At 32.8% G+C, this 18,488-nt stretch overlaps 1 protein-coding gene across 7 annotated transcripts in view; it reads left to right on the forward strand.

The window, feature by feature from the left end:
- ZNF280D (zinc finger protein 280D) overlaps nt 1–18,488 on the forward strand; it is a 101,319-nt gene that overhangs the window by 68,010 nt on the left and 14,821 nt on the right. For all 7 annotated transcript variants that reach the window (XM_037151111.2, XM_037151109.2, XM_037151110.2 and 4 more), the window contains exon 18: nt 6,115–6,160. In XM_037151111.2, the coding sequence (XP_037007006.2) occupies nt 6,115–6,160 (46 nt within the window). The remainder of the gene's footprint in view (nt 1–6,114; nt 6,161–18,488) is intronic.

Genomic DNA, 18,488 nt, shown 5'->3' on the forward strand with positions numbered 1-18,488 from the left:
CAGATTGAGTGTTTGTATGCTGCTATTTAAAATTTGGTGGTCAGAGAAGGCCCTACTGACATGAGATTTGGGTAATGACCTGGAGGAGGAACTGCAAAGAGACTTGGTTTGGCTGCTGTTGATTGAACAAGAGGGAGACTAGTAGGAGATGGGGCCTGCAAAGTAATGTGGACCACATGGGATCTTATAGATCATTTTAAGGCATTTGGCTTTTAATATGAGATAAGAAACCATTAGAGCATTTTTAATAGAGGAGTGTTTTATACCTCAGTAAAACCCACAATCAACTATAAAACCTTAAATACAGAAAAGTGTTTATATTACTACTCTAGCTGCTGTGTTGAGAATTAACTGTAGAAGAACAAGGGCAGAATCAAGGAGATTACCTCATTTTTCAGACTATAAGACTCACTCCCCTGCCCAATTTAGAGGAAAATGGGGGTGCCTCTTATAGTCCGAACGTAGCTTACCTTGCTTGCTGGGGGGGCAGGGGTGGTGGCCTATATTATATATGTTATTAAATATTTTACCACATTTTTTGCTTCAAAAAATTTTCCCCAATTTTCCTCCTCTAAAATGTAGGTGCATCTTATGGTTCGGTGTGTTTTACAGTCTGAAAAATTCAGTAGTTAGGGACACTGTTAAATAATCCAGGTAGGAGATGGTGGGTTCTTAAGCTAAGCTGCTAGCACTGTGGACTATATGAGGTTTGATTTTAGACATATTTTGAATTTGTTGATGATTTGGATGTGAAGTGTGAGAGAAAATATTGAGAACGATTCCACAGTTATTGGTCTGAGCAGCTGGAAAGATGGCATTGATGTTAACCAAGATAGGAGAGACTTGGGAGGAGTAATTAGGGAGGGAAGATGAGGACTTTGATTTTGCAACAAGTTTTAGTTTGAGATACCTATTAAAAATCCAAGTGGAGATGTCATTGTCATTAACTCTATGAGTTTAGGGGAGTGTTCTGGGCTGTAAATATCATTTAAAATTTTTTAAAAATATATTTTATTAATTATGCCATTACAGTTGTTCTATTCCCCCCTTCATTCCCCTCCAACCTGCACACCCCCCCCCCCACCATTCCCCCCTTTAGTTCATGACCATGTGTCTCAAGTTCTTTAGATTCTGTATTTCCTCTACTATTCTTGCCCTCCCCCCTATTTTCTACCTACCATCTATGCTACTTATTCTCTGTACCTTCTCCCCCCCTTCCCCTTCCCCCACTCTCCTGTTGCTAACCCTCCATGTGATCTTCATTTCTATGGTTCTGCTCCTGATCTAGCTGTCCTCTTAGTTTGCTTTTGTTTTAGGTGTGGTTGTTAATAAATCTGGCAAAGGAAACAGACTTCCAGGAAATCATTTAAAATTTTTAATTGTCACTGTAATGAATGCAGATAAAGCTGAAATTTGAATAAGGTCTGTGTTCTGAATCACTGTCAGTATCCTGGTTATGATACTGTACTATAATTTTGTAAGATGTTATTGGGGGAACTGGATAAAGGTACATAAAATCTGTGTATTTCTTACAGCTGTATATGCATATACAATTTTCCCAAAATGATAACAGATTCAGTTAAAAAAAACTGATGGTATTGTAGGAAATCACCAAGGTATATACTAGAGAGAGAGGACAAAGTCTACAGACTGAGCTCTGGTAGACCTGATAGTAAAAGGTTAGGGAGACGAAGAATTAGCAAAGGAAACTGAAAAAGAGTGGTTAATGTTATGGGAGGAAAACCAAGGGATTGGTAGTGTCCTTGGAGCCTTAGTTTCCTATTTGTAAATGTGAATGCTGACTTGTTCTAGAGTTCTGAGATTCTGTTATTCATTATGGTTATACCTACATGTTCTTTTGAGAAGATAAATTCAGAATGGCACATATTCTATTCCCGGTAGCAGAAACAAGGATGCTGTTTGACCTTGAGAAAATTAAATTGTTCATATTGTTCCTCAGCACATTTAACTGTCTACAGATACTCTTACAATTTATTACATTTTTATAAAAGGATGTAACTGAGTGAGTGTTTTCAAACTGTTTTATAGAACAAATGTCAATATATAAGTTGTCAGTGGGGGGGACATTTCTATAGTTAAATAAGTTTAGGAAGTACAAGTTGAAATTAAGTAGATTCTTTAATACGGGATTTTGGGGGCCTTTGAATCTAAGAAAATATTTATTTGGCCATGGAAGGGTCATGCTCTGGATGATGATTTGGGGGTTATTTGTATAGAAGTAATGGTTGGAATTGTACCTAAGGATGAGATATACAAAACTAAGCAGCTCTGAATGGTAAATATTTTAAATTATTTATTTTTTAAAAATAAAATATATTGTATCCGCTTGAACTTTCTGTCTTGGTTAATGGCATTACCCTGACTCAAGGCAGGCATTTGGGGGCTCATATTTGCCCTTCTCATTTACATTTATCCAGTTGGTGCTTATATTCTGTTAATTGTACCTTGTTTATAATCTGCCTAAACTTTCTCTTCTCCATGACATTGCTGCTGCTTTAACTGTCTCTTAAATCGCACCCTGACTAGAACCTTTTCTAATACCATCCTTTTTCTGTTGCACAAATCTGATCATACTTTCCTGTGTTGATAGTCCTTCTTAGCATATACATTTTAGCATGGCAGTCAAGACTTTTCCTGAAGTGGCTCCTGTTGTCTCTTCAATTGTGTCTTCAAGTTATTCTTCCTTGTTCCCTACATACCAATCATGTGAGATCACTCAGGGTTTCATATCATTGCCATCCTATTTTGTACTCCTTTGCCTTTCCTCTGTCTTGAATCCCCTTCCCCTGTTTGATAACTCTTGGTGCAGGCCAGGTTCACTGTAGTGTCTTCATGGCCTCCTTGCATCTCACTTTCATAGTGGTTTGGTCCTTTCTTTATAAGCCCCTGAGTCATGTAGATGTCTTTTTTCTAGTACTTCTCACAGTTCTATAAACATTTTCTTCAGTATGTTTGTTTGACAGTGAACTTCTTGAAAGGAGTGACTGTGTCTTAACTTTGGAACTCTTAGCACACTACCTAAAATATGTGCAACCCAGTATATGATCAGTAATGGTACACTAGGTGTTTTACTATTCTTTATTAGTATGATTAGTACCTTAAATTTTATTCTGAATGTCTAAGTGGAGGGTCTTGAGAACTGGTGACTTTACTACTACTGGCTGTTGTACAGCCTCTTTCCAGCTTTTTTTTAATAGTATGTGTAGAAGTATTCTTAAGTTGAAAATTAAATTTTGAAAATCAGCATTGAAATTTCTAGCTTTTAAATGTTAATGGAAAGAAAGAATGTGGCCTGGCTGAAATGAATCTGAACATTTTTCTCCTTATAGCTCCTCTCCCCATCCCATGCTGTTATACCATGGTATGTTTATAGTGTGAACCATACCATGGCATTATCCCATGGTATGTTTATAGTGTGAATCTTGAAGCTTCAAAAGAATACACTAAAGTAATTGACCCAAAATATTCATTTTTACATGTAGCCTTGAATCTGTCATCCGACATGGAGAAAAATGCAAGTAGGGACACTTACTTCATTTTAAATTTCAGAGAGAAAGGATTGTTCTTAAAGAAGTACAGCATAAAAATATACTTCAGCAGGTTTTTTATATAGAAGAAAAATTACTTATTTGCAATCTTTATCTCTAATGATTTGTTTTTTGAAATTGATTACCAATCGTTCTGCTCTCTTTATGTTGAAATCTTCCATAGTGTTTGTTTTAAATGCTGTCCTATGTTTTTCTATTAAAAAAATCTATTGCAACATTCAAAGGTAAAAAGTGAAATTATATAATGGCAGGTCATTAGCTCAGAACTTTGAGCTTAGCAAATTTCACTGTCTTCTGCCAAGCAATTGATGAATATCTCAGATGATGACTATTTCAGCAGGTATCTTTAATGAATAAGAATTACAGGTAAAAATATTTTTTTCTTTCAAGAGTTAATGTATTCGTAGTATGTTATAATTTGTTAATCTTAAAGTATGCTTTTGTAGTTATAAAAACATAGTATACATTTTAGTGATAAATGTGATAATTCAATTTTATATAGTGTCTAAATTTTTTTAGATTTGTTTTTTAAATGTTTTCACTGGTTATTACAATTCTGTTCCTTAAAGACAATACCAGTATGATTAAAGTCCAAACAAAATTGACATCCCTATTTTGATAGGCCTCTTAATGCTAGTTATTTTAATTATTTTATTCTCATTTATCATTTTCTTAGCCAGTAAAATGAAGAGTAATAAAAACCTTTGTTACTAGCTTCCATTGCAGAGATATTATGAAGACTCAGTTTCCCCAATTGAAATGCAATAATAGTAACACAAGCTTAATAGTTTAATAGCTTTTAATTGCTGCATAAATTTATTAGAGTAGCCATATCTGAAAATGGTTGGCATGATAATATTTTATAAGAATACAATGTCTTTGGTGACATTTTCCAACAGTGGACTGAAAAGTAAAATGCTTTTATAAAATATTTAACTACTTTGTGACCAGTTTCAGTTTTTCAGACTGAGTATAAGGTGATTAAATGGTTAGAAATAAAAGCCAAATACAATTTACAAGCTTATTTTAAAACTTCATCAATCCAGTATTTCCTTTTTGTTTCATCACACTAATTTTCATGTTTTCTTACTACTTTACACGTTTTTTTTAAAACTATTATTTTCCCATGTAAAATCATTAAAACAGTGACATTGTGCTGTATATTTGACATTATTTCATCTTTGTGAATATTATTGTTCGCAATTAAATCCCTGAGAGAATTATAAATTTTTAACCCAACAATGATTGACTTTGTGCATTTTTCAATTTTTTTGTGCAAGTTTTATTTATTTTAATTTGTTTAATAAATTCTAATTATTTTAATATACTACCAATATAGTGCAAACAATTACATGCTCTATATATTTGCAATTTTAAGTAATAAAAAATATGAACAAGTAATTTTATATAGTTAAGTTATTAATATTTAATAAGATGTTAGTATTTCATAGTCATAATTTTTTAATTTACCCTCAGAGAATAAAGAAGAGGGGTATTTGCCAATTCCATATTTCAAATACTATGAGAATAACTTTTATCATGGTTGACATTGTATCCTACTAAATGTCTTCTTTTGTGTTTGTGAAATTTAAGTTATTATAGTTGTTACTGATGTTAAATGTATTAATACGTAAGTATAGCTATTAAACCTTCACAGAGTTATGAAACACTCAACTCTGTATTAATGGCATTTCAGATCAGGTAAGCATCCTAATTATGCAGATTAAAATTAACGTCGATATGTAATATTAGTGCCCTGGCCAGTGTGGAGCAATTGGTTGGAGCATCATCCTCTAAGCAAAAGACTGTGGGGTCAGTTCTGGTCGGGACATATACCTAGCTTGTGGGTTCAGTCCCCAAGCCAGGCACATGTGGGAGACAATCACTTGATGTTTCGCTCTTTCCCTCTCTCTCTGAAAAGAATGAGAAATGTCCTCAGGTGAGGATAAAAAAAATACATATATATATAATATTAGCAAATAATATTTAGTCATCAACATCTGAAAAATATTTTGGAAAAGCTAGCTGTTATATTGAAATGATTTTTTAAAAAGATTTTATAAATGGCATGCCTTTGTTAATGTAATAAATTATAATTAGTATGGTTTTAGGATTTAAGAAGTTTAAAAATTGTGTAGTTAATATTTGAACTATGTTTATGAAGATTTTTAAAAGAATATATCCTCCAAAATTCTAAATTTCTGATTTAGTCATCTCTAGGTTAATTGTAATAGATACCGAAGCGGTATTATCATACTGAATTTCACCATAGACAAAATATATTCTGTCATTTTTTTAAGTCCTGTAATAGTCAATACTGCTGCATCTTATATATATATTAACTATGTAGCCTACTTTTATTTTTTAAAGAGTAAATCTTTTTTTGAAACTTTTACCAATGTGTTAAAAGAGGTCATTTACTATTATAGTATAAAATGTACATTAGTTTAAATTTCTATTTTAATTATTTTAAGCATACAAGAAGAACTGTATAATATTTTTCCATTGTAATTATAAAATATTCAATACCTATTTTGTTTTCAAGATTAAAAAGTGAAGCTCCCACTAAGGAACAAAAACCGGCGTCTGAGGTAAATTTTGTTTTATTTTATACCGTAAAGGTTTATACAGTAGAAAATATTGTTGGTGTGTTTTTTAAAAAACATTTAATTCAATGTGTACATCAGTAATTATTGGCATGTTATCAAGAAATAAATTGAGGTTCAGGTTTTATTTTAATTGGCTATAAAAATATCTAATCCTAAGTAAAATTATAGGGTGGTTTTATTTTGACAAAGACATTATGTGTTTCATTGGCCTGTATTTAGTTCATGTAGTAGGTAGTGAAAATAAATTTAATTGATTTTAAAATTTTGAAATCAGTAAAACGTCAAACATTTGGTACATTGGAAAAGTAACCATCCCAGATGATATAATTTTCTGGGGGCATTTAGATTGTCAAAGATTCAAATAATTTTTTAAGTGGAAATATTTTGGATATATAGTTACTACACTTTAGCTTAAACAGGCATTGCGGTTGGTTGGGCATCCTCAGGCAAAACAAAATGTTTCCAGTTCAATTCCAGTTGGTATGTTTCACACATGCCTGGGGTGGCGAATTCATTCCCTGGTAGGGGGTGCAGCCAGTCTGTGTTTCTCACATTGATGTTTCTCTCCCTCTTTTTCTCCATCCCTTTCCCTTTCTCTAAAAATAGGTAAATAAAATCTTAAAAATAAAACAGGCACTGTAAATGTCACACTCAATGTTATTATAGAGTTGGCCAAAAAGTTGGTTTGGTTTTTTCCATAATATGGCTTTAGTAGCGCTTAGTTGTCTTTAACTCCATTCGAAACAATTTTGTTAGATTGTATTGTGACAGCTGTCATAGCAGTGTGCATTTTTTAAAAAGCTTATCAAAATTAGTGAATTTTTGCATAGCCATTATAATATTGAAGGTGGAAGAAAATACACATCATTTTCAGCATATTATGCTGTGTTACTTCGAGAAAGGTAAAAACACCACTGAGATGCAAAAAAAGACTTATGCAGTGTGTAGAGAAGGTGCTGTGACTGATTATTGAATGTGTCAAAAGTGGTTTGCAAAGTTCCATGCTGTATCTCTCACTGGATGATGCTCCATGGTCAGGTAGACAAGTTGAAGTTAATAGCGATCAAATCTAGACATTGAGAACAAATTGTGCTCAATGTGGGAGCACAATTGTGCCATGTGGCACATTTGTGCCATGTGGGAGAGAGCCAAATACTCAAAATATCCAAAATAATAAAGTTATTGGTGAAAATGAAAAATGTGTCTTTTATTTTACAGAAAAAACTAACTGGACTTTTTGGTCACCACAATATATAAATGTTATTTATTGGGCAGTCTAATGAGTGAGAAATTTCTAGTTTCTAAATTTAGAATTAATTTTGTTCAAGTACTTGCTTTCTTGATGTTAATTTTTTAAATGTAGCTTAATATTTGTTTTTTTCTAAGTATAATACAGTCAGGTGGGTTTAGCATTTATCTTTTGAATAGCATTTCTGTATTGCACAGTAAGTGAAACCTACTTACTAGGCAGCAGTAGCAGCTTTCTTCCAAGTGGCTTTTTATTATACCACAGAAAGTTTTCTTTTGTTTGAAAGCTTTTAAACTATAAATGAATTTCTTTGGTAGATATAGGATATATTGGTCCTCTGTTTATTCTTGAGTAGTTTCAGTAGTTTGTGGTTTTTAAGGAATTGGTACTTAATCTGAGATGTGTATAGAGTTGTTTGTGGCTCTCCATTATTCCCTTAAATGTCTGTGGGTTATGCAGTGATTAAACCTTTCATTCCTGATACTGGTAGTTTTTGTGGGTTTTTTTCTATTGTTATCATATACTTCACATAACTTACAAAGACAGAATACAGTTACTGCTTTTGCTTTAGTCAATTTTTTTTAAAAAATTTATTTATTCATTCAGTTATTAGAGAGGGAAAAATTTATTTATTCAGAGAGGGAAAGAAACATCAATGTGTGGTTGCCTCTTGTCCAACCCCCCTGGGGACCTGACCCTCAACCCAGGCATGTGCCCTGACTGGGAATCAAACCAGCACCCTTTGCTTTGCAGTCCGGTGGTCAATCCACTGAGCCACACCAGCCAGGGCAGTCAATTATTTCTAGAGCAATTAGAAACTTTTAAAAATAGTATTACCTTTACCTTCATTTCTACCATTTCCATTGTTCTTTATTTCTTTATCTAGCACTTCTTTTCTGTGTAGTATCATATTCTTTTAGCCTAAGGAGCTTCCCTTGCTATTTTTTGTATAAATTTACTGATAATTTTTCCATGCTTTTATTATTAAAAATATGATTTTTTTCCATTTTTGAAAGATATTTTTTGTGAGTGTAGAAGGATTGACAGTTTCTTTTCTTTCAGCAGTTTAAAAAAGTCATTGTCTCTTGGCTTGCATATTTTCTGACAAGATGTCTTAATTTAATTTTATCTTTGTTTCTATATATATATATAATATGTTGCATTTTTGGTTGTCCTCGAGATTTTATCTTTATTTTCTCTTTAGTCTTTCTTAGTTTGAACATGATATGATTAAGTTTGGTTTGTTCATTTGTTTATTTATGTTCATCTATTTTTGTATGTATTTATTTTTTGCATTTATCCTGATTGGTGCTCTGAGCTATTTCTGGGCTTTCAGTTTCACATGTGTTATGTCATTTGATGTTAGTCCTTGTTCTTAGATGCCTGTTCTGTGGTTTTCACTTCTCCAGCCCCCAACACACACACTTTTTTCTTTGTATTTCAGTTTGGGTAATTCCTATCTATTGTCATATTAATTTAATTTTCAGTTGTGTCAGGTCTGCTGATAGGCCCATCAGTGGCATTTTCATCTATGTCGTGGTTTGTTTTGTTTCATTTTCTAGCATTTGCATTGAATGTTGTCCTCCTTTTCCTACCAAAGCATTTAACATATTAATTTTAGTAATTTCAAATTTCTACCCAGTACTTTCAACAGGTGGGTTGTATCTCAATCTGGTTCTGCCAACTTTTTTGTTTCCTAGTAGTACATTCCACTCCCCAACCTCAGCCCTTGCTTTTCTGTGTGTCATAATATTTGTTTGAAAATTATATACGTAGGACTCAGATAAAAGTATTTATATCTCAAAATGGGCTTACCTTTTCTTATGTTAGGTCATTAGTGTGGGGCTTGGGTACATATAGTGGTGAGTTGATCTGGATTTTGATTTTCATGCTGCATTGGTTACCCTCAATGTACCACAAGGTTCAGTTCCTCTGGTATTTATTTGTGTTTGGGGTGGGAGTTATTTTGCTGGAGGTTTTTTTCTTAATGTTTTTGCTCCACACTCAGCTTCAGTCTTTTCCTTTGAGACTGAAGCTTCAGGGATGTCTGTCTCTCTACACTCTTGTTGCCTTTCCTCCAGCAGTGGTGCTCTTGCCTATTATTTGAATTTTGCTAGCCTGCTGGTGGGTAGTGGTAATGGGGTGATGTTCTCTTATTGCTCTGGTTTAGCCTTATCCTAAGATGGCTCAGTGTTTCTGGGTCTTGAAAATAGTTTTTTTTCTTCCATCTCCCAGCCACAATCAGTTTCTGTGCCCAGGGGTTGACATAGTTTGCCTCTCTTTTTTACAAATATGTAAAGTCATGAACATGAGGAAAATTTATGAATCTGGTATTTCATAACATCATTATTAGTTTTTTCCTGGGGCATTCACATTTGACTAGAAATAATCATCAAGCTTTTACTTTCCTTTTATTGCTATTTCATCTGTGTCAGGTGAAACCAACCATTTCATATATAAACCAAATTTGTTAAATTTATTTTTGTTAAAAGAAAACTAGCTTATGTTAAAAATGTCATAGGCCAGCCCTGGCTGGCATGGCTCAATGGATTGAGCACTGACTTGCAAACCAAAGGGTCACTGGTTTGATTCCCAGTCAGGACACATGTCTGGGTTGCAGGCCAGGTCCCCAGTTGGGGGCATGTGAGAGGCAACCACACATTGATGTTTCCCTACCTCTCGTTCTCCCTCCTTTCCCCTTGCTGTAAAAATAAGTAAATAAAATCTTGTTTTAAAATGTAGTAATCCATTAAGTAGGGTTAAAGGAAGCTGTATTCATTGGAAGGAGATATTGGGTATGTTGGTCCAGGTATTTCTTTTAAGTATATATGTGATGTTGATAGTCCCTTGTTTAAGTTCACATGTGATACGATGGATAGCTTGAATTAATCTTCAAGATTTTTATCAGAGTCACTGTAGTAGAGTCAATGTCGTCATGCCCTGGTAATATTTTATTGTTATCACTATTTAATATGAATAGTTTTTCATTTCCTATTTAAAAATTAATTCTTCTCATATGCTAGATAGTATTTGGAATTCATATTATTCTGTGACTTCTACAGTCATCCCTTTTCTACTACTCTGTATATTCTGTACACTGCAGTTCTGTACTGCTTTTATTTCTTAATATATCACGAGACTCTTCCACTCCAGTGTGATGGTTGGTTAGTTTCATTCTAACTAAGTAGGAGGTAAGAGAAAGGGTAGATACAGATGCCATTCTCTTTTCTTGCTTCCTTTCTTAGCTTTAAGGAATACTTGATAGGATATTCCAGGAATCGTAGTATTGGGAAACAAAGATCGATACAGTTATTTTCCTATTCTCATGGTGGTCAGAATCTAGTAGGACAGTTATATATGAGAGAATTATAATACAGTAAGAATAAGCACTATATGTTAAGTATTTCAGGTATAGGTGGTATATCTCAGGTATAGGATACCGTTACTATGTTTTTAACTCTTTTCCTTAATATTCATCCCTCAATACAAGCATACACAAAAAAATGCAGATTAGGGATTTCCTGTTGTTTCATTAATGAAATGGCAAATTAGCTCTAGTCTTTACTTCTATAAGAAATTCTCCATAAAGAATTTTTTAAGATTTTTGTTTTTGTTTTTTGTTTGTTTGCTTTTAATTTGTAACTTTTCCAGATGCTTAAGAGTTTCAGAAGTTGTAAAATTTTTATTTTTTAATCAAAAGTTAAAAAGCTATGCTAGAATGTTTATCGTAAAAGCACTTGTTCATCTGGCACACCCTTTTTCATCAAACTCTTTAGAGGCAGCCATTCTGTTTAATTTATTTAAGTATGTATTAATTAAAAATAAATATTTAAAATTTATACTAAGAATTTTTAAGAACAAATATTGCATCTAAGAAACCAAGGGGTATATTGGTCAGAAGAAAAACACAGACAATATTTGGTCAAAATTACATGGAATAGTAACAGATTTGTCTTGAAAAACACCATATTCCAGCTGTTTAGAATAATGAAGAAGTCTCCAGTTGACATGTTAGAATAAAATTAACATAAAATTTAGGGTTAGATGAAGAATTTTCTTCTAATTGTGAGGAGAAAAAAATAAACTGAAATTAGAAATTTTCAAAGCTAGTGAATATAAGCTTGAACATGAAAATAAGGTGCTATTTAAAATAATTTTAAGATTATTTTTTATCATGGCGACCTGTTTCTGATCAAATTAAAATGATTTTAATGGAGCATCGGCCCATCCAATGACAAGATACAGATTTTCAAGTATTTGTTTCACATGATGGGCAAAGACTTTCAAAGAATGATCTTTTAAGAAATAGTCTAAGGATGAGTTGATTTATTGTGACTTGGTCATTTATTCCAAAGAATCCTTGTTTTTATTTTGTTTCCCATGCATACTTTTAATTAATGTTACAACAGAGTCAGATATTTGCAACTCAAAAAATGGTTTCCAAGACTGGAAAAATTTGAACAGAATTTGTGATTGCACAATTTTATATTTCATCATGGTGCTTTTTTAAATTGAAGTATTTTAAAAATCAGAATCAGTATGCAAAAATCTGTTGCATTTCTGTATATGTACAACAAACTGTCAGAGAAATGAAGAAAACCATCTCATTTACAATTGCCTCCAAAAGAATAAAGATACCTAGGAATAAATTTAACCAAAGAAGTGAAAGGTCTGTACACCAAAAATGAAAAGACATTAAAGAAATGGAAGAAGACACTCATTAATGAAAAGCTATTCGATGCTTGTGGATTGGAAGAATCAAAATCGTTAAAAATTTAATTATATATACATATAATATCAATAAATTGCAATATAAAATTATTATATTTGGGTCTTCTAAAACAAAATGGTATTCAGAATTTTAAAATACTAGCCACAGTAGCATCCTGCAAAAGAAGTGTCAGTAATCTTAATTTAATTTAAAGTCATTTAAAATTGAAAAGATAAAGAGAAAATTAGATGTTGAAAATATTATTGGTGTGTGTAGTTCCATTAAAGCCTGGAAAGTAAGGTGGTAATAAATTCTGAAATAAAATGTTTAAATTTAAACCACTCTTCTGAGTTCAATACACTTGCTTTACAAATTTTCAACTACTTCCTGCCTAGTAGCTTTTCCCTAGGGTTCTGGAAAAATGGTAAAGTAGAAAACAGTAGGAATCTATCTCCTTACCTACACAGTAATTGTACCAGCGGAGTCCGTCTGATATAACTGTGTTTGGAACTTGAGTCTTTTGAAGGCATGTGTCTTCCAGGGGAAGACTTGGACAGTAAATTGTCATCAGTTTAGGGCAACTTAAGCATTTAGCACAGTAGAAGCTATCCATTGCCCACCTAGCCACATCGCAGGCATCTGTGCACATGTTCATGGAGCATCTTGTCCACTGCTTATGGTGGCTAAAGTGGGCAAAAGGACCCAGTACCCCAAATAATGGGAACCTGTGCTCTTATCACAGATTGTTGCTTGTCACAGAATTGTAGACCAAAACGGAGGTGGTCATTGTTGTTGCACCTACCCATTGTTGCATGCCCCTCCCCTTCCAGCTAAAGTGACTTTCAGGGGATTTAAAGGAACAGTACATCTCCCCCCTTTATTTTTGCTTTTCCCCTTTTAGGAGTCAGACATTAAAGATTAGGGTATTCAAAACTATTGCCACTATAGTGAAAATTAGAAAGTGATTACATATACCCAGGTAAAGGCTCAGAAAAGACTGAGAAGAACTTAGTGTTGTAACTCAGGCTGATCCTCTGGATAGAGAGAGCCTAAGCAACAACAACAAAACAATAAAGAAGAACAGCAAATGCTGAAGAATAAGAACTTGATTGCCAGAGTTACCACATTACGAGATTCAAATGTCCAGTGTTCAACAAAGTAGTCTTAAGACACAAATATGCAAATATGGCCCATCCAAAGGGAAAAAATTCAACAGAAACTGTTCCTGTAAAAGACCTAATGGCAGATACACTAGACAAATTAAAACAACTGTCTTAAAGGTGCCCAAAGAACAAAAGGAATGTGTGGGAAAAATCAAAACTATGTGAATGAAATGGAAATCTCAATAAAGAGAAAACCTAAAAAAAACCAAAAAAATTTGGAGTAGGAAAGTATACTAACTGAACATGGAAATTTCGCTAGAGGGATTCAAGGTCAAATTTGAGCAGATAGGAGAATCAGCAAACTTGAAGATAGGACAATGGAAATTAATGAGTTTGAGGAACAGAAAGAAAACATATTCAAGAAAAGTGAACAGAGCCTAAGGGAGCTGTGAGACACCATCAAGCAGACCAATACACACATTGTGGGATACCTAGAAGGAGGAGAGAGAATTAGCCAAGAGCATATTTGAAGAAATGAGTGAAAACTTCCCAAAGGTGATGAAAGAAATGAACCAAAACATCCAGGAAGCACAATCAATCTCAAGTAAGATGAGCTCAAAAGTGATCCACATGGAAACAAATTTTAATCAAACTTTCCAAATCTTGAAAGCAGCAAGAGAGAAGTCAATCATCACATGCAAGGGATTCTAAAGATTTTCAGATTTCTCATCAGAAAGATTGAAGATCAGAAGGAAGTGGGCCAATATATTCACAGTGGTTTAAAAAAAAAAACCCAAAACTTAAGATTCCTATATTTGGCAAGACTATAGTTCAGAAGTGAGGGGGTAATTAAGACAGTCTCACATAAAACCTGAAGCAATTTGTGATCACTAGACCTGCCCTGCAAGGTAACATTCAAGGAAGAAATTGCAAGTTGAAATGAAAGGATACTACATGTTAACTCAAAACTGTGTGGAGAAATAAAGATCTTGATAACGGTAAGTCCATGGGCAATTATAAAAGCCAGTAGTACTGTGACCATGGTTATTGACTGTATTTTTGTGTTCTACATGGTTAAAATATGAATATATTTAAAGAATAAATTACAAGTGTCAAAGCTAGTCCTATCCTAACTTAGGTTTGTATTTCCAGATCTTGTTTTCTACATAATTTTATTGCATTTAAAGAATTATTAGTCTATATTTTGAGGCACACATTGTAGAAAGCTGTAATTTTGTAACATCAATAATTGAAAGGGATGTGGATGAAGCTGCAAAGGCGCAGTTTTTGTATGGTATTGAAGATAAGCTAGTATCAGTTCTAATTGAAGTGCACTAACATTATGATGTTAAATATAACCCCCATGATAATCACAAAGAGAATTGCTATGCAATATACACAAAGGGTAATGAGAAAGGAATTTAAACATTTCACTACCATGAAAAATTGAAACCACAAAAGGAGTCAGTAATACAAGAAATACAAAGAAGCTCTAACTGAAAACAAATAGCACAATGACAGAACTCCTTTCTTACTAGTAATTAATGTAAATGTTAATGTGTTAAAGTTTCCAATTAAAAGACAGGTTGGGGAAAAAACCATAATCCAATTACACACTGTCTACAGGAGACTTATTTGAGATCCAAAGACAAAAATTCAAATTGAAGGAATAAAAAGTAAATTCTATGCAAATAGTAACCAAAAAAGAACAGGGATGGCTTTACTAATATCGGACCAAACAGATTAAATCAGAGAAAGTTTACAAGTGAAGAAAAAGGATGTTATATACAGGGGTGGGCAAAAGTGGGTTTATAGTTATAATACAAATAATGCAAAAAGAAATAAGAAAACAAGAGTAAACTTTCATGTACTCACAGCTATAAACCTACTTTTGCCTACCCCTGTATAATTAAAGGTTCAGTACAGCAAGAAGACATAGTATATGACAGTTATAAACACACACCTTAATGGCAGACAACCAATATACATGAAGTAAAAACTGACAGAATTGAAGGGGAAATATATTGTTGTATAGTAATAGTTGGAGACTTCAATACCCAACTAATTATAAAGGACAGACTACTCAGACCTGAGTAAAGAAATAGAAGACATAACACAATAAACCAACTAGATCTAACAATAAAACACTCCATCCAGCAACACATTCCTCTCAAGTGCACATGGGATAGTTTCCAGGGCAGAACATATGTTAAGCCACAGATTGTCTTGATAGATTTCAGAAAGTAATATCATGCAAACTATCTTCTCTGGCCACCTCAGGATGAAATTAAAAATTAACAACAAAAGGAAAACTGCAAAATTCACAAGATTGTGGAAATTAAGCAACACACTTTTAAAACAACAAATGGATCAAAGAAGTATTCACAGGGGAAATTAGAAAATACTTAGGTAAGAATGAAAACAAAACATAGTAAAACTTATGAAATGTGTTTTACAGAAATAGAAAAGCTTATTCTAAAATTTATATTGAAACTCAAGGGACCTCAAATAGCCATGAACAATTTTAAAAAGCAAAAAGGAAAACTGGAGTACTCACACTTTCTGATTTCAAAACTTACTACAAAGTAATAGTAGTCAAAATAGTGTGGTATTGGCATAGACAGACACGCAGACCAATGATACAGACTAGAGAGCCCAGAAATGAACTCACAGATATGGTCAAATAATTTTTGATGGGACCCAAGATTACCTTTTAAACAAATGGTGCTGGGAAATCTGGCTATTCACATGCAAAAGAATTCATTTGGACCCTTACTTGATACCATGTGTAAACATTAACTCAAAATGTATCAAGGACTTAAATGTAAGACCTAAATTGATAAAACTCTTAGAAGAAAACATAGAACAAAAGCTTAATATCATTGGATATAGCACTGAATTTTTGCATTCCAAAAATTCATGCCAAAGGCACAGGTAAAAAAAATGGGCAAGTTGGACTTTATGAAAATTTTAACATTTTATATTTCTAAAGGCACTATCCATAGAATAAGAGGGCAACTCCCAGAATGGGAGAGAATATTTCCAAACCATGTATCTGTTACGGGATTAAGACCCAGAATTATAGAGAAGTGCTAAAACTCAATAGCAACAACAACAAAAACCCCTATTTACTGGAAATATCAGAACACTTGGTAAAGTACATGATTGTCTAACCACTATGCCGTGCATCAGAAATTAATACAAAGTAGTATTGAATGTAACTGTGATTGGAAATGTTTTTTTAACTTTAAAAAATAGTAAAGGACTTGAATAGACATTTCTCCAAAGAAGATAATAGAATTGGCCAATAGCAGATGAAAAGGTGCACAAGATTACTAATTATTAGGGAAGTGCAAATCGTAACTACAGTGACATTCCACCTCACACCATTCGGCTGGCTACTATCAGAAAAAAATAAAATGACAATTGCTGATGAGAATGTAAAGAAACTGGAACCCTTGTGTGTTGTTAATGAAGATGTAAAATGGTATAGCCTCTGGAAAACAGTATAGTATTTCCTAAAAAATTATATAATCTAACGGTTTTGCTTCTAAGCATGTATTCAAAACAGTTCAGACCAGGGACTCAAAATTATTTGTACGCCTATTTTCATAGCAGCAATATTCATAGTAGCTAAAACATGGAAGTAACCAAAGGTCCATTAATGGATGAATGGGTAAGTTAAATGTGGTAAATGCATTCAGTGGAATATTATTCACCCTTAAAAAGGAATGAAGTTGGGCAATATGCTACAACATGATAAATGTTGAGAACATTGTGCTAAGTGAAATAAACTAGTCACAAAAAGAAAAATACTGTATAATTCTACTTGTATGAGGTGCTTAGAGAAGTCAAAATAATAAAGACACAGTATAGTGGTGATTGCCAGGAGCTGGGTGGAGGGGAGTTATTGTTTAATGGGTATAGAAGCTTCAGATTTATAAGATTCATAAATTTACAGGGATGGTTGGTGGTGTGGTGGTTGTACAATAATGTGAATATGCTTAATATCACTGATCTGTACCCTTAAAAATGGCTAAGAAGGTAAATTATATGTTGTATATATTTACAACAACAGAAAAAAAGCATATATAGGGGTACGCATTTTTCTTTTACTTCAGAATACAGTATGGCTTGGCATAGCACTAATCCCAACATAGTTATATCTCAATTTTTGAGACTTATATGTTCTGAGCTAGTAAGTATATTATGATACGATTTTCTTTTCTATACCTCATTTTATTTCTGGATTAAAAAATACATCTTTGTATTCATTTGTTTAGTTTTATGTGCACCTAATGCAGTTTTTTTTAAAATGTGATTTATTTGCTGTTTTGGAAGTATTTGTTCCCAATGTTCACACACTCAAAAAAAAATGAATTGGAAATATCTGGTGATCTCCTGTCACACCTGCTTCAATTTACACTAGTTGCTCTTTAAGTCTGGTGCATTGTTTGTTGTGTTAGAATTTTCCTTACTTTCTTGTGTTGGATGTTGTTTTCTGAACCATGAATTATTCTTCCCATGGTTAACTCCTATTTTGATGAAATGTGTACTTCAAAGGGGATTTTTTTTCCCACTCCTTGCATATCTAAAACTGTTTACTAAAATGATAATTTGGCTGAAGTACATAGAAAACAATTTTACAGTGCAATTTTGAAAGTATTATTTTTGGTCAGTTTGTTGTCATTCTTTCTTCAATTCTTTTCTTGTGTTTAGGTTATTTTTTCCCTAACAACTTTAATGATTCTTTCTGTCTGGTGTTTTGAAGTTTCTTACAGACATGTTCAGCCATCATCTTTTTTTCATTCATTACGGTAGACATTAGATAAGTTTTTGTAATTGGGATATTTCTGTGTAGGGCTAAGTTTTTTTGTACTATTTCCTTGGTAAATTTTTACTGTCATTTTCTCTGTTTTTTTTTTTTTTTTGAAACTTCTGTTGATGTTGATCTGATATTGTACTTCCTTTATCAACTCTTCAAATTGCATGATTTTTTGCCGTCTTTTGTCTTTTCAGTCTTCTTAAAAATACTTTCTAAAATTAATTATTTTAGTTCTGATATATTTAATTTTGAAAAGTTCTGTAAGTTTTTTATTGCTCTCCACTCATTCTGTTTTCAGTTTTTTTCTTGTTTAATTGATGTAATAACATCTCACACCTCTCTGAATATTAAATATGTAGTAAGTATGTATTAATAATATATATTTTCTTTTTTTAAGGATTTTATTTATCTATTTTTAGAGA

Source organism: Artibeus jamaicensis, unplaced genomic scaffold (genome assembly GCF_021234435.1).
Source record: "Artibeus jamaicensis isolate MK-2021 breed Jamaican fruit bat unplaced genomic scaffold, CSHL_Jam_final contig_548, whole genome shotgun sequence".
In the NCBI taxonomy this organism is placed as follows: domain Eukaryota; kingdom Metazoa; phylum Chordata; class Mammalia; order Chiroptera; family Phyllostomidae; genus Artibeus; species Artibeus jamaicensis.